The sequence below is a fragment of the Nicotiana tabacum genome, chromosome 16, assembly GCF_000715075.1.
Source record: "Nicotiana tabacum cultivar K326 chromosome 16, ASM71507v2, whole genome shotgun sequence".
NCBI classification, from domain to species: Eukaryota; Viridiplantae; Streptophyta; class Magnoliopsida; order Solanales; family Solanaceae; genus Nicotiana; species Nicotiana tabacum.
Window position 1 is genome coordinate 37,030,155 of NC_134095.1, and position 14,916 is coordinate 37,045,070.

The 14,916-nt window shown below is 39.2% G+C and overlaps 2 protein-coding genes across 5 annotated transcripts; one reads left to right on the top strand and one right to left on the bottom strand.

Annotated features, from left to right (window-relative positions):
* Positions 1–1,833: 1,833 nt before the first annotated feature.
* On the bottom strand, positions 1,834–5,142 carry LOC107821469 (proteinaceous RNase P 1, chloroplastic/mitochondrial). The gene is made up of 2 exons (XM_016647904.2): positions 4,976–5,142; positions 1,834–3,907 (listed from the first exon to the last, which is right to left on the bottom strand). Exon 2 carries the CDS (start codon positions 3,830–3,832, stop codon positions 2,114–2,116), a length of 1,719 nt encoding a protein of 572 aa, XP_016503390.1. The 5' UTR covers positions 3,833–3,907; positions 4,976–5,142; the 3' UTR covers positions 1,834–2,113.
* A 108-nt stretch (positions 5,143–5,250) lies between these two features.
* Positions 5,251–14,791, top strand: LOC107821470 (thylakoid lumenal 29 kDa protein, chloroplastic). 4 transcript variants are annotated; one of them, XM_075232733.1, is made up of 12 exons: positions 5,288–5,517; positions 5,646–5,675; positions 5,791–5,889; positions 6,324–6,408; positions 6,481–6,515; positions 6,609–6,674; positions 6,748–6,788; positions 7,160–7,290; positions 13,115–13,221; positions 13,770–13,907; positions 14,061–14,195; positions 14,401–14,791. In XM_075232733.1, exons 1-12 carry the CDS (start codon positions 5,425–5,427, stop codon positions 14,509–14,511), a joined length of 1,071 nt encoding a protein of 356 aa, XP_075088834.1. In that variant the 5' UTR covers positions 5,288–5,424; the 3' UTR covers positions 14,512–14,791. The 4 variants fall into 4 exon arrangements, 3 of the variants coding, with proteins under 3 accessions (XP_016503391.2, XP_075088833.1, XP_075088834.1); XM_016647905.2 differs by lacking the exon at positions 5,646–5,675 and having other exon boundaries at positions 5,251–5,517; XM_075232732.1 differs by lacking the exon at positions 5,646–5,675 and having other exon boundaries at positions 5,251–5,517; positions 14,086–14,195.
* The last annotated feature ends 125 nt before the right edge of the window (positions 14,792–14,916 follow it).

The following is a 14,916-nucleotide window of genomic DNA, read 5'->3' on the forward strand; positions in this document are numbered from 1 at the left end:
ATGCGGCTGAGAAATACGACTGAAGAGTGAAGTGAAGATGCGACTGAAGAATCTGATGGATCTGAGAAATGAAGTGAAGATGTGACTGAAGAGTGAAAGAAAGAAGCTAAGAAATGCGACTGACGTCGGCCTGAGTCTTGACGGGCTGACTGGTGAGGGCGTGAGGCGGAGAAACTGAGAAAGATAGGGAAATCAAAGAGTGAACTATGAATTATGAAATCTTAGTATGTATATACTTAAGGGTAAACTAGTAAATTAGTTAATCCGTATTGGGTTATCGGTTTTACCCAATAACAAAATTGCCAAACCGAGCCTGAACCGATAACCCAATGAAAAAAAAATTAACTCGTTACTGAACCGTTAACCCAACACCAATAACCCAATAAATAATTGACAGTTCGAGTTATCGGTTTTTACCCGATATATGCCCACTCCTATGCAAAAGTAATTAATCCAGTCAGAAAGCTAACTAACAAGAATAAATTATCAGCAAAATCCCTTACAAGGGAAAGAAAGACATAGTAAGTAGCAAAGTTACTAGCAGTAGCACTCACCAATGAGGGGTATGCTTGACTAACTTCATTAAAGCAAAATCCATATATTTTAACACAGATTAAACATGTAGATGAAAAGCTACTTCTTTTCTAAATTTTAATTAGTTCTAGAAGTTCAAGTACACAAAAGCAAAAGCCAATTAAAACAGCTCTAACCAGCAGAGGCACTTAACAACTGATTGTTTCCCTAATCATGCCGGAAGCAAGGAGCCATAAGGCAAATTTTGGCACAAAGTCACACCTCAAAACCTGATCGATTACTATGGTAAAGATAATGGCTTGTATCAATATAACTATTTTTTAAGAGCGCCAAAACGTTTATTAAAATATTCTTACACAACGTAATATACTCAACTCTGCATTATTTTACAATATACTTGAAACAATCAATCTTGTTAAATACATTATTCTCGAAGTCATTAGTGATAACTTCTTTGTACCCTTTTTATCCCGAGTTTGCTATTTTAGCATATCTTGTTCTGTTATTACTTGTCACCAATACTTTCTTTAGTTTGCTATCAGTGTTCTTTTCATATTCTCTATTGCTATCAGACCGCGGGTTTAGTTTCTCTAAATAGATGTCTTGCTATTACTTGCTATAGGTACTTCTTTCATTTTCTTTATGGCTATCTTCAATTTATTTTCCTAATATATTGTCTTTGCTATGTATTGATATATTATTCCTAATATATCAACGCTTCTTACATCTTCCTTAGCCAAGGGCCTATCGGAGACAGTTTCTCTGCCCTCCCAGGGTAGGGGTAAGGTTGCGTACACCCTACCCTCCCCAGATCTCACTTGTGAGATTTCACTGTGATGTTGTTGTTGCATTAGTGGTATCTTCACACTCTTGCCAAGAGCTTCGTTATGCATATGCTAACAGGAGGTGGTGGTGGTTTTCAGATGGTCACTTGGTTTGATTAAAACTAATTATATTTCTTTTCTTTAGGGCATTGTTGCGTTGAACCAGAGAAGTTTGGGTAAGCAACTTGCGACTTGAAGGACACGGTCCGTTGTGATTGAGTCAGACTTGATAGAATTTGATCAATATTATTGGCCGTGACAGAAAAATTCTATAATTTTGGCAAGAAAACTATTGTGACACTGGTGATATATTCACCAGTCATGTAACCTATATCCTGAAACTGCAGTACTACCAATCAGAGGCGAATATAGCATTATAAGTACGGGTTCAATTGAACCCATAACTTTCCGCGCGGAACATAAATTTATATGTACGGGTTCAATTGAACCCATAACTTTCCGCACAGAGCATAAATTTATTAAAATTAATATAAACAGTAGATATGAACCCATAACTTTAAAATTATAATGGGTTCAATGTCAAAAATCTTAAAAGTTGAACCCATAGGAACTAAATCCTGGATCCGCCTCTGCTACCGATATCATCAGCACTACCAATATCATCTACTGAGGCATACAAGCTAATCTATCTTTTCCTGTGGTTGACATGAAAAAGAATCAAAATGAAGGTCTCTCCAAGTGCAACTTTCACAAGATGCATTCCATGGCTCCCTCGGAGTCGATCAATTTATGTATTAATGATTTGATACCCCAGTTCGTCGAAAGAGAGAGTGCAGTGCTTTTCTCCTGGTAGCACATACCCACTGTCTTGGCATCTCAATGTCATCTCCAATAACAGTTGGCACATGCCAACAACCATGCTCTGACTCCTGAATAACAATTGAATACGGTGGCGGCATATGGAGCTTAAGTCCATCATCCCTTGAAGCTGTCATCCGGATCTGATGTTTTTCCTTCCATCTGGGGAAAAAGCTAGTGCCCAATAGTTGGAACAAGTGGTCTCTCATCTCATCATTTGTCAAAAGCAAACCTTTGGAACTGACAGCAGCATATAACCAGTACCAATCATCATTTGAACCATGTGGAGTGGCATAAAGTGCACCCGCTTTTTTCCAGCTTTCTAACAACTGCTTGTTATTAGGATGTTGAGCAGGACCACCAGTTGCACGACTTTTGTGCAAAATAACTAGCGGAAGTTTCTTTGATTTACTCATCTGTCTTAATTTATTGACAACATTTCTGAGCTGAGAGAAATTAAAACTTCGTTGAGTGATAAGGCCGACATTTGCACCATCCACCACAGCATCGAATGGACCATGCTTCTGAAGCCACTCCTGAAATTGCACAAAATTAGCCTTAACCTCTCTTTCACAAGCCAATTTTGCCAAGGAATTAGCAAAGTTCTCTGTCTCCTTAGGATCAATGTCAATGCACACAAGCTTTTCCCCACACAAACGACAAACTCCAGAGCTATCCATCTCGGCTCTCACCACGGTCCAATTCCCCTTTCCCAACCAGCCTTGTCCATGCCAACCACCCCCTCCTTTCACAACACCTTCCTTCACTTTCCCAACATCCCAATTCTCCATCCCAACCTCTGCAGCATATTCAGACTTAAACCAGTCCTCTATCACACCAGCCGTCTCTTCACACACCTGCCTTACACTTGCCCTTAATCTATGCATCGTCTCATATACTTTATCAGCCCTTTTGGACAGAGAACTAACTTTTAACAGTGCAGAAAGCTCTGCTTCCTCAGCCACAACCCCTGATTCCCCCATATGTATGTCAACTTCATACGCATTATCAGCCATTCCCTTATCACAAAACCCAAACAACGCTGGCCCATATGATCTTAACTTCGGAGGAACACCACAACTCTTCATTTTCTTCACTATATCAAAAGCCATTTTTGGGTCTTGCTTAGCAAGCGCCAATCTAGCAGCACTAGTGAACGTGGCCTCATTAGGAGTAACACCATTTACACCCATCTGTTTGAAAATCTCAAATCCTTTTTCAATACCAAATTCCTTGGTACAAGAAGCAGAACAAAGATAAAGCAACACATTATAATGATGAACATTGAGTGAAATGTTGTTTAACTTAGCTTCTTCATAAAGGCGAAGGGCTTCCTGTAAGTCACCGTGTTTTGAACACTGGTCTAGCTTATGGCGCAGCACGCTTTCAGGGGCGTCACGCCGGGCTTTCTTGGTGGACCTGCTATTGGAGAAGGTTTTACTTGTCGGTTGTTGGAGGAAAGCAGCGGAAGTGCAGAGATGGGTCTTTTGGTTCATGGAAAAGGGATCTGTATGTGGGAATTTGGTATGAATTGGTTTAAAGAAGTGGATAGTATGGGGAAGTTGAAATGGATAAGGGGTTTTTGTGAGAAGAGAGAAGAAGGGTGAGGTTTTAGAAAGACAAGGTGAAAAATAACCCATGCGACGAAAGACCATTGCTGGGGATATGAATGACTCTTCGGACTACTGTCGTAACGGATTGGTCTCTTACATCGGTGGAAGCTTGAACGCCTGAGAAGAAGATGGTGAAAACAGTGTTAAAATATAAACATTTGTAATTTACAATACATGGAAAAAACAAGAGAGGGTTGCTCAAGTGGTAAGCACCCTCCACCTCCAACCAAGGTTATGGGTTTGATTCACCAAGGGAGTAAAGTGAGAAGCTCCTGGGGAGGGATTAAAAACTTTAAATAAAGAAACTTCGTAAACGAACTTTTCTGACATCATTATTTGAAGAAAATAGAGGAAACAATTTGCATATTAGTCAAGTAATTGAGTAAAATAAGAACAAATATGTTACTAATGTTTAACTCCAGTCCACAAGGATAGTGCGTATAGTTTAGTATATCTAAAAATAAAAGCAATAAGCAACTATATGTCGTTAATAATGTGTAGTAACTGTTGGTTAGATGTTAGAATAATTTACAGTAACGCTGAAAACAAAACATAAACAAGAGCAATATGCAACACGCGTGAATATGAGCCATGTCCACATTGGATCCCAAAAATATTTCCTTTTTGATATAGTAGCAGTTTTTTGAATTCCCAAAACTAAGAACCATATTCCTGAGATAGTCCTGGGAAGGAAAGAAATGCATACAACTGTGTAACGTAATAATATATCTTTATATACAATCAACAGAGTAAACAATATTCCACTGAAATATCAACTTTAAAATTAAAATGTATTAAGCATCCACCTCATTAGGTTAAGCCTGCATGATAGTTTGAAAACTTTTAGTACTAGATTCAGTGTTTTTAAGGAAAATGTTGCCCTCAATGTAGTAGTTAGATGTGGAGTTATTGAATGCAGAGAGGTAAAGCAAACTAAATTGAAGGCCTACGAGTTTGATTTTTATCATTTCAGTAAAAGAACCCCTATAGGAAGTTAGATTCAACTATACAATATTGGGAAAATAGACATCACTAATTTATAGCCCTAGCTCCAATTCATATGTATAATAACCAATAGAATCACATAATTCCTCAACCGAAAGAACAAAAAAGGAACAAGCCATGTGCAGAATGAAATAATACGCAAAAAAAGTAAAAAGTAAAGAGCAGAGAGACCATACTAACCTGAACACTGTAGGGAGAAGAGAAACGAACAAAGAAAGGTAGATGGGGGACTCTGAGCTTAGAATACTGTAGATAGATGAAGAATGTAGAGCGAATTTGAGAGAGAAGCGAAAATCCAGAAATGGAGGAGGTGGCTGCTGTTCAATTCGAACGGGATGGTTTGAGCTATTTGTCCTATGGTATGTTAGGAGTATTAAAACATTGAAATGTCAGAATTACCCTTGATCGACCACTTTGTCGAATGATAAGAATTTGTGGTTCAAAAGCAAGAATTTGCTATTGGCCAGTTTTTTCTCTTCTTTTAAATTCAATGCCATTGTTTGGATAGGATAACAGAGCTAAAGATTTTGAAGGCCCCACTGATCACTCTCACTATCCTCTCTCCTTCACTACTCTTTCCAAGCAATTCTTCTTCCCCTGCATTACACAGCAACAGAAAGAAAGAAGGAATGGTCTCTTTTGCTTCAACATTTCCGTCTTTGGTTTCACTGGTTCCTTCTCTATCTTCCATTACCAATGCCTCCAGATACCCTCCTCAACCTGTAAAAGCTACCTCCTTTTTTCTTACTTCTCTTCTTTAACATGCTATACTTTATATGTATCTTTTCCTCGAAATGTTAATTTGGTTTTAACAATCTTTAAATTTGTTTCTCTTGAATGTAACTTTCAGCTTATTTTTGTTAGTAGAATTCATGGTACGGTAAGTTGTGAGGTTGGGCAGAATTTGTACTAAGTGAATTTGGTTTTTCTCCAGAATGGCATTGACTTTATACTGAATGTTCTTGATTTTCTTTTTCTTTTTATGAATATTTCAGGGTATGATTTGTTGTAAGTTTGGACCAGAGCTTAACAGTGAGGATCGCTGCTTTCGTAGACGTGATGTTCTTCACTCCATAGGAGCAGCAGTAGGCATGGTGAGTTTTGTGTTTCAGTTTTAAGCAGGATTTCTGAGTTGGGATAATTTAATGAGAGAAACTTCAACAATGTAGTATAGTCCCAATCATCCAATATGCATCTTGACCACTTACATTGTGTCTAATATTTTCACATTAACTGTCAATAGAAGAAATGAATTAACTTCAACAATGTTGAGTAGCTAAGAACTCATTCATTTTAGTAAAAAAGTACTTATCTTTCAGGAAAAGGAAATATTTATACACAGATAAACTCTCAAGTAAACAAGTAAGCTAGATGGAAAATTGAACGAAGAGGGCTAAAGTCTAAGCGGACCATGTATTCAAATGCATATGCACTAATAAATTTTACAAATTTACATTGTGGACTGATATTTCATATAACCAAATAAGAGTGTTGAGATGTGATTACTTTCAGCTGTAATTTTTGTTAGGACTTGATAGCAAGATCGAGCTCGTTCATTGAAGTAGCTAATGCTGCTGATCTGATACAACGCAGACAGCGTTCAGAGTTTCAATGTAAGTCTTCATTTTCTTCTCATATGCGAATTCATTTTACTGAACTGGGATTCCTTTTTCTTTATTTTTCAGCAAAGATCAAGGGAATTCTTTATGAAGCTATAAAGGTGAAGTTTTAATAAGTGGTACTAAATACTCAAGTTGAACATGCAAATTATGAAAGTTATCTTTACCAACCTTTTTTCTTGGGTTTGTTGCAGGGAAATCCGGATATAGTTCCATCCATACTATCTTTAGCACTTAACGATATCATGACTTATGATAAGGTCAGAGACCATCATCTCCTTTACCTTGAGTGACAAAATTAAAAGACTTGTGTAATTGAGGAAAATTTTGCAGGCAACAAAATCTGGGGGTCCCAATGGATCAATACGTTTCAGGTACTCTTTTTTTTAATCGACCTATTGCTTTGGATAAAGCGTTACACTGCCATGAAATCAAGTGAAAAATATCATATTGTATCTCTTGTTTGTTTAAGTTAAAACCACATAAAAGACTCTGGTCATGTTTTCTTCAGTCCAAAGATACTTGAATTCTCAGTTAGGTCTCAGGACTGCTATTATCATAGACTCAAAGTGGATGGAAATGCTATGATATATGAACTGTGTTCCATAGCTCGGATGAATATCTGGCATCAAATTTCCTACTATAGGATGAAATCTCACTTTTTATTGAAAGTTAATTCATCATTGAGATATTACTACCTTGGCTTTTATACATCTTTTCTTGTACCCTTATTCCTTGTGTGAAGCTCAGAGATCAGCAGAACAGAAAATAAGGGACTTGCTGCTGCTTTGAGTTTGTTGGAGGAATCAAAGAAGGAGATAGATTCAGATTCCAAAGGTGGACCCATCTCATATGCAGATCTCATCCAGCTAGCTGGTAAGGAATTTTAGATGCTAGTGTGGAGGTCGAGGATTAGGGATGTGAGTTGACAGGCAGTCTAGAGTTTTGTCTAGGCATCCCAGTAGTATTAGTACTAGTCTTGTATTTTTCTATGCCTAGCCCCTTGCTATCACATTGTGTCATTATTTCCAGCAAGACTTGAATCTATTTTTATAGTGTCGTATTCTTAGATATTTGTTGTTGCACTTATCTTCATTTGTGCCCATGTCTAATTACCTGGTTGTTACTACTGTCTGTTTATTGCTTCTGAAGGTGTTGGTTTATGTTTAGTCAACAATGACATGCCAATTGGAAGAGTTGGTAGAAAGAGTTGGTGTGGATGCTAGGAGGAAGTTTCCTCCTTTGATGTCACCCATGACATCAAGAGGAGGTAGTTTGATGTTACCAATGACATCAAGAGGAGGTTTTTACCTCTATAAATAGATGCACTCCTTCATTTGTAGAAACCATCCCAAAAATAATACAACACATTGTAGTGAGTAGAGAGTTAAGAGAGAAATTCTCTTAAGTGTAATTGGGAACTCTCCCCTTCCTTTGTTAATATTAAAAAGGCAACTGTTCTCTGGTGGACGTAGGATTATTTTGATCCGAACCACGTTAAATCTTGTGTTCTTTCTTTTACGTTTCCGCTAACAATTAGTATCAGAGCAACAGGATTCTTTAACGATCCAAGGAGGAAGAACAAGCAAAGATGAGTTCCATGAAGTTTGAAATTGATAGATTCAGTGGATGCAACAACTTCAATATCTGGAAGATCCAGATGATGGCGTTACTGCGGAGGGAAGGTTCAATCCATGCTATTGACGGAAAGTATCCTAAGGATATATCAACTCCCGACAAGGAGAAGATTGAAGGGGATGCATTGAGTGCAATCCAACTATCCCTTGCACCTAACATGCTTTGTGAAGTGAGTACGGGTATCGAAGAGACGGCCAAACAGTTATGGGAAAAGCTAGAAGAGCTATACCAAGACTGATCAGTGACAACAAGGATGTTGTTATAACGGCGTCTTCACACATTTAAGATGGGGTCAGGTACTTCGTTACAAGATCATTTAGATGCGTTCAATAAACTTGTCATGGACTTACAGATTGCAGGAATTAAAAAGGAGGAGGAGACGCTTGCATGTGCTTTGCTATTTTCATTGACTTCAGGATATCGTGATATTGAGAATTCAATGATGTATAGCAAGGAGCCTATCAAGCTTGAGCAAGTGCGGCAGGCACTTAACTCTAGTGATGTGCGGAGGCACATTGAAGGAGATAGAGATGACCAGGCAAGTGGGCTCTTTGTGAGAGGCCGGACTAGCCAACAGGGAAAGAGCAAATCAAAGCACAGATTAAAGTCTCGTGTGAACAAGAAGAATACAGAGTGTTGGGGTTGTGGCAAGAAGGGGCACTTTGAACGAGACTGCCCAATGTCAAAGTCCAAGGAAAAGGCGAGTGCATCCACAGTTGAACAGGTACATGATTTTGATAATGATTATGTACTAACAACATCGTGTAATAATAATAGTAGTTATGGAAACAAATGGGTGTTAGACTCTGCTTGCACTCTGCATATGACGTTCCGAAAAGACTGGTTTAGCAGCTATGAGAAAAGTGGAGGAACCGTAGTAATGGGCAATAATGCAACTTGTGCAATAGTTGGCATTGGCTCAGTTCGGGTTCGCTGCCATGATGGAGTCGTGAGGACTATTACACAAGTCCGTCATGTTCCTGATCTGAAGAAGAATTTGATCTCCCTGAGTACTCTGGATGAACAAGGCTACAGGTACATGAGCGAAGCAGGAACTATAAAGGTGACTAAAGGTTCTTTAGTCATGCTGAAAGGCAAGCTCAGCCTTTACACATTGGCCGGAAGCACCATTGTTGGCTCTGCAAATGCATCTACAGTGCAGTTATCTAATGATGACAAGGCAAGACTATGACACATGAGACTGGGTCATATGAGCGTACGTGGACTGGAGATGTTGAGCAATCGTAACCTTTTGGAAGGTGAGAAGATCAGCACACTTGACTTCTGTGAGCACTGCGTTCTAGGGAAGCAAAAGAAGGTCAGCTTCAGCACTGGCAAACACAAGACAAGAGGAGTGCTAGACTACATCCATTCAGATTTATGGGGTCCCTCTAAACTTCCATCGAAGGGCAAAAAGAGCATTTAAAGAGTGGAAGATTTTGGTTGAAAATCAAATGGAGCGGAAAATCAAGTATCTTCGCACAGACAATGGCTTGGAGTTCTGCAATGAAGAGTTTAATGAATTCTGCAAGGTTCATGGGATCTCAAGACATAGGACTGTCAGGCATACCCCACAGCAGAATGGAGTTGCCGAGAGAATGAACAGAACTCTTCTTGAAAAGGCTCGTTGTATGCTCTTACAAGCCAAAATGTCCAAAGTATTTTGGGCTGAAGCAGTTCACACTGCTGCTCATATTGTCAATCGATCTCCAGCATCGGCAATTGACTTTAAGACTCTGAATGAGGTATGGTCAGGTGAACCCTCTAACTATTCATACTTACGAGTATTTGGGTGTCCAGCTTATTATCACGTTAATGAAGGAAAGCTTGAACCAAGGGCTAAGAAGGTCATATTCGTAGGGTATGTGGATGGAGTAAAATGGTACAAATTTTGGTGTTTGTCTTTACTCAAATTTATAGTTAGTAGAGATGTCACCTTTGATGAATCCTCTATACTTGATCCCCGTAAAGTTTCCGTGGAGTTTTCAGGAAACAAGAACGACGAACAGGTGGAGCTTCCGGTGGAGCTTGCCAAGGAAAAGGATCAAGAGACTCAGGTTAAAGATGAGTCAGAAGATGTAGACCTTGAAGAACTTGTTGTCAATGAACCATACACAATTGCAAAGAGGAGGGAGAAGAGGCAGACACGAGAACCGAAACGCCTTATAGATCAAGCAAACTTGATTGCATATGCGTTCGTAGCTGCACAAGAAGAGATTAAGGATCTGGAGCCCTCCTCGTATATTGAAGCAACTTCTTGTAAGGATGTTGTACAATGGCGGTTAGCCATGACTGAAAAGATGGAGTCTCTTCACAAGAATCAGACATGGGTCTTAGTGAAAAGACAAAAGGGAAGAGGACAGTTGGATGCAAGTGGGTCTACCGAAAGAAAGAGGGAATTCCTGAAGTGGAAGATGCTAGGTTCAAGGCGAGATTGGTTGCAAAAGGATTCAGTCAGAAGGAGAGAATTGACTACAATGAAATTTTCTCTTCAGTCGTGAAGCACAGCTCAATTCGCGTGCTACTAGCATTGGTTGCCCAATTTGACTTGGAGCTTCAACAACTTGATGTCAAAACTGCTTTCTTACACGGTGATCTAGAAGAGACAATCTATATGGATCAGCCTGAAGGTTTCCTAGCTGAGGGAAAAGAAGATCACGTATGCCAACTAAAGAAGTCTTTGTATGGTTTGAAGCAATCCCCTAGACAGTGGTACAAGAGGTTTGATGCATTCATGACTACACATGAATTCTCAAGGAGTGCATTTGATAGCTGTGTGTATCACAAGAAGATGTCTGGTAACTCAATAATTTATTTACTGTTGTATGTTGATGATATGCTTATTGCTGCTAACAACATTACAGAGATAAATGCTTTGAAGAAACTGTTGAGTAAGGAATTTGACATGAAGGATTTAGGAGATGCAAAGAAAATCCTTAGTATGGAGATTTCAAGAGAAGACGGTGTTGTACATCTTTCTCAGAAGAGGTATATTGAAAGGGTTTTCAAGAGATTCAATATGCATACGTGCAAGCCTGTAAGTACACCATTAGCTCCTCATTTTAAACTTTCAGAGTTACAAATGCCTCAGTCCGAGGATGAGGTGGAGCATATGTCAAAGATTCCTTATGCCAGTGCAGTTGGTAGCATTATATATGCTATGGTATGCACACGTCCAGATATTGCTCAATCTGTAAGTGTGGTAAGTAGATACATGTCCAGCCCAGGAAAGAGGCATTGGGAAGCTGTCAAGTGGATATTGAGATATCTCAAAGGAGCTTCTGGTGTTGGTCTGACCTTTAGAAAAAGTGGTGGAGGTATTTCAATTCTCGGTTATGTAGATTCTGACTATGCAGGAGATCTTGACAGAAGAAGGTCCACAACTGGATACATCTTTACCTTCGTTGGCAGTGTCGTTAGTTGGAAGTCGACTCTGCAGTCGATTGCCGCTTTGTCTACGACAGAAGCAGAATACAAGGCAGCAGCGGAGGCGGTGAAGGAAGCTATCTGGTTGAAAGGTTTAGTAGCGGAATTGAGTTTGGTTCAGCCGGAATCAACTCTTAGATGTGATAGTCAGAGTACTATTCATCTAATGAAAAAGCAGAGATTTCATGAGCGCACTAAACACATTCATGTCAGATTTCATTTTATTCGAGATGTTGTTGAAGAGGGAACTATCAAGGTCGTGAAGGTTATCACAGACGATAATGCTGCAGATATGTTGACCAAGATAGTCCCACTCGCTAAGTTTGCACACTGCAAGGACTTGGCGGGGGTGTGCATCAACTGATGCAACTCCGAAGAGAACAGTTGTTAGGTGGAGGTGGTATGTTCAACAATGGATTGATTCTTTTTGCTTCTTACAACGGGGTTGCCCAGTAAGCTTAGAAGTTTTGGCCAGAGTTGTTCACACGCACGCTCGAAACGCAAACCAAGGTGGAGATTGAAGGTGCTGGTTTATGTTTAGTCAACAATGGCATGTCAATTGGAAGAGTTGGTAGAAAGACTTGGTGTGGATGCTAGGAGGAAGCTTCCTCCTTTGATGTCACCCATGACATCAAGAGGAGGTAGTTTGATGTCACCAATGACATCAAGAGGATGTCTTTACCTCTATAAATAGATGCACTCCTTCATTTGTAGAAACCATCCCAAAAAGAATACAACACATTGTAGTGAGTAGAGAGTTAAGAGAGAAATTCTCTTAAGTGTAATTTTGAACTCTCCCCTTCCTTTGTTAATATTAAAAAGGCAACTGTTCTCTGGTGGACGTAGAATTATTTTGATCCGAACCACGTTAAATCTTGTGTTCTTTCTTTTACGTTTCCGCTAACAACTTCATTTTCACTTCTTTTGAGTCGAGAGTCTTTCAGAAACAGTCTTTCTACCTTCATTAGGTGGGGGTAAGCTCTGCATACACTTCACCCTCCCCTGAACCCACTTATGAGATTTCACTGGGCTTGTTGTTATTGTAGTTAGTTATAAGTTTGACCGCAGAGTTGGAGGGAGTCAGGATTTTAATTTTATGGATTCTGGATTGTAAAACGATCAGTTGAACACCATAATTGGGTTCTAAATTTATATTTGTACACATTTAATAAATTTCTTAATACAAATATATTATTTAAGCAAAAGCTACTGGATTCGGTCAAACCCGTATTCGGGCTTCTAGCTCGGTCAAAATTTATTGTATGCTACGTTACAAAAACTACAGAAGGAAACACTATGAATATCATAAGCCTAAGACAATCAACTTCAGAAAAATATTTTGAATGTTATAAACCCCTCAGTTAACTTTAACAAGAGGGGTTGCTCTGATGGTAAGCAAAACCTCCACTTCCAACCAAGAGGTTGTGAGTTCGAGTCACCCCAAGAGCAAGGTGAGGAGTTCTTGGAGGCAAGGATGTCGAGGGTCTATTTGGAAACAGCCTCTCTACCCATGGTAGGGGTAAGATCTGCGTACACACTACCCTCCCCAGACCCCACTAGTGGGATTATACTAGGTTGTTGTTGTTGTTGTTGTATGGTTCAAATTTCCTCACTCAGTTTTCTTTGCTTGATGCAGCACAAAGTGCAGTCAAATCAACCTTTCTCGCTTCTGCAATTCGCAAATGTGGTGGTAATGTAGAGAAGGGATCTTTGTTATACAGTGCATATGGTTCTAACGGACAGGTTATTTTTCTTCTGATGAGATCAATTTCACTGATTAGTGGAGAATGTATACCCCTGAACTACAAACTTTCACGTCATGATAAGCACGGATTTCGCTTCTGTTTATTTTTTTATTCTCCTAAAGTTTCCATTTTGAGAAGATAAAACAGGAGAAAATGGAAAAACAAAAGGGCGCGAGAGAGAGAGAGAAAAAGAGACCTTGAACACAGGTAGAGGAGAGGTTAACAAAAGAGTGATCAGCTAATTTATCTTCCTTTCCCCATCTGAATATTGTGTGGTACAGTTTAGCCGGTTCTTTCTGATTTTTGGAGTTAACAATGTAAGTCTTGCCCTTTTCCCTTAAATGTGACCTCTATCCCGTGATTTGTGAACGTCACTTGGAAAACGACTCTGACTCTGAGCAGATAAATGAAGAGAAATGCTAATCATTTAGTACTTGTATGGTTATTCGATTAAGCAGTTGCTTCAGATTATTTATCCAAGAAAAAAAAAGAAGCTTTTGCTTCAGATTGTTCATTTGTTTGTGTAATATTTCCCTCTACACACAGTGGGGCCTATTTGATAGGCAATTTGGGAGGTCAGATGCACAGGAGCCTGATCCAGAGGGAAGGGTGCCTCAGTGGGATAAAGCAAGCGTGCAGGAAATGAAAGACAAGTTCAAAGCTGTTGGCTTTGGCCCTCGTCAGGTAGAAAAAATACTAGTAGTAGTTATTTGGAACAGTATATTTGTATATTTTGGACCTAGTTCTGGCAACATCTTTTGGTTCGTCCACAATATGCTTGCTCATAGTGAACGAATGAGACGAAACAGCTAAATACAATTTCCAATAACTGCACAGCTAGCAGTAATGTCTGCATTCATAGGCCCTGATCAAGATGCAACAGAGGCCCTACTCGCCAGTGATCCAGAAGTTCTTCCGTGGGTTCAGAAGTACCAAAGGAGCAGGGAAACAGTATCTCGAACTGATTATGAGGCTAGTATATACTCTCCTACTTAAGTTTCTAAACGACTTCTGCAATAACTAAGGAAAATGACATTGGGGATTAAAAATAAGAGGCTTTCTAAATGTGTTAATGCACCATTATAGTTCAAAAATAAGAGGCCTTCAGTTTGGTTTCTTTGCCAACCTGATTCGTTGTAAAGTGCCAAAAACTAACAGTGGATATGTCTAATTTCAGGTTGACTTGATTACTACTCTTACAAAATTAAGCTGCTTGGGACAACAAATAAACTATGAGGCATATAGTTATCCTGTCCAAAAAATTGATGTTACCAAACTCAAGTTGTAGAAAGGTGGCAGCTGAGGTTTTTGCACAATGAATGCACTGAGCACAACACAGATACATATGCTTACTGGTAAGGATCTGGACAGAGTAACTGAGAGTTTGGAGGCAGCTTCTTTTTCAGCGCGAGGGGACAGAAACTGTTTGCTTAGAATTGCATTTGCAATCAGATTTTCCCAATCACTGTAACATAAACAGGGGTGTTTTATATGTACTTCTGTACAACTCTTCACGTTTTGTGTTTCAAGATCTTTGATGCTTCAATAAACAACATATTTCGTTAGAACTTAGAAGGGCAATTCTATGTAGTCTATCAATTTCTTTTCTGTTTTTTTTCATTTCATTGCCCTGCACCACCTCAAAAAAATAAGAGGGGGAAAAAGGTGAGTTGAACTAGATCATTGGATCTAT

What these genes read in the sequence shown, in the direction of transcription:
- LOC107821469 (XM_016647904.2), bottom strand. Translation starts at nt 3,832, where the DNA reads ATGGTCTTTCGTCGCATGGGTTATTTTTCACCTTGTCTTTCTAAAACC.
- LOC107821470 (XM_075232733.1), top strand. Translation starts at nt 5,425, where the DNA reads ATGGTCTCTTTTGCTTCAACATTTCCGTCTTTGGTTTCACTGGTTCCT. An exon ending in TTAGTAGAATTCATGGTACG is followed by an intron (nt 5,676 to 5,790) that starts GTAAGTTGTGAG and finishes TGAATATTTCAG; the next exon opens with GGTATGATTTGTTGTAAGTT. An exon ending in TTCTTTATGAAGCTATAAAG is followed by an intron (nt 6,516 to 6,608) that starts GTGAAGTTTTAA and finishes GGTTTGTTGCAG; the next exon opens with GGAAATCCGGATATAGTTCC.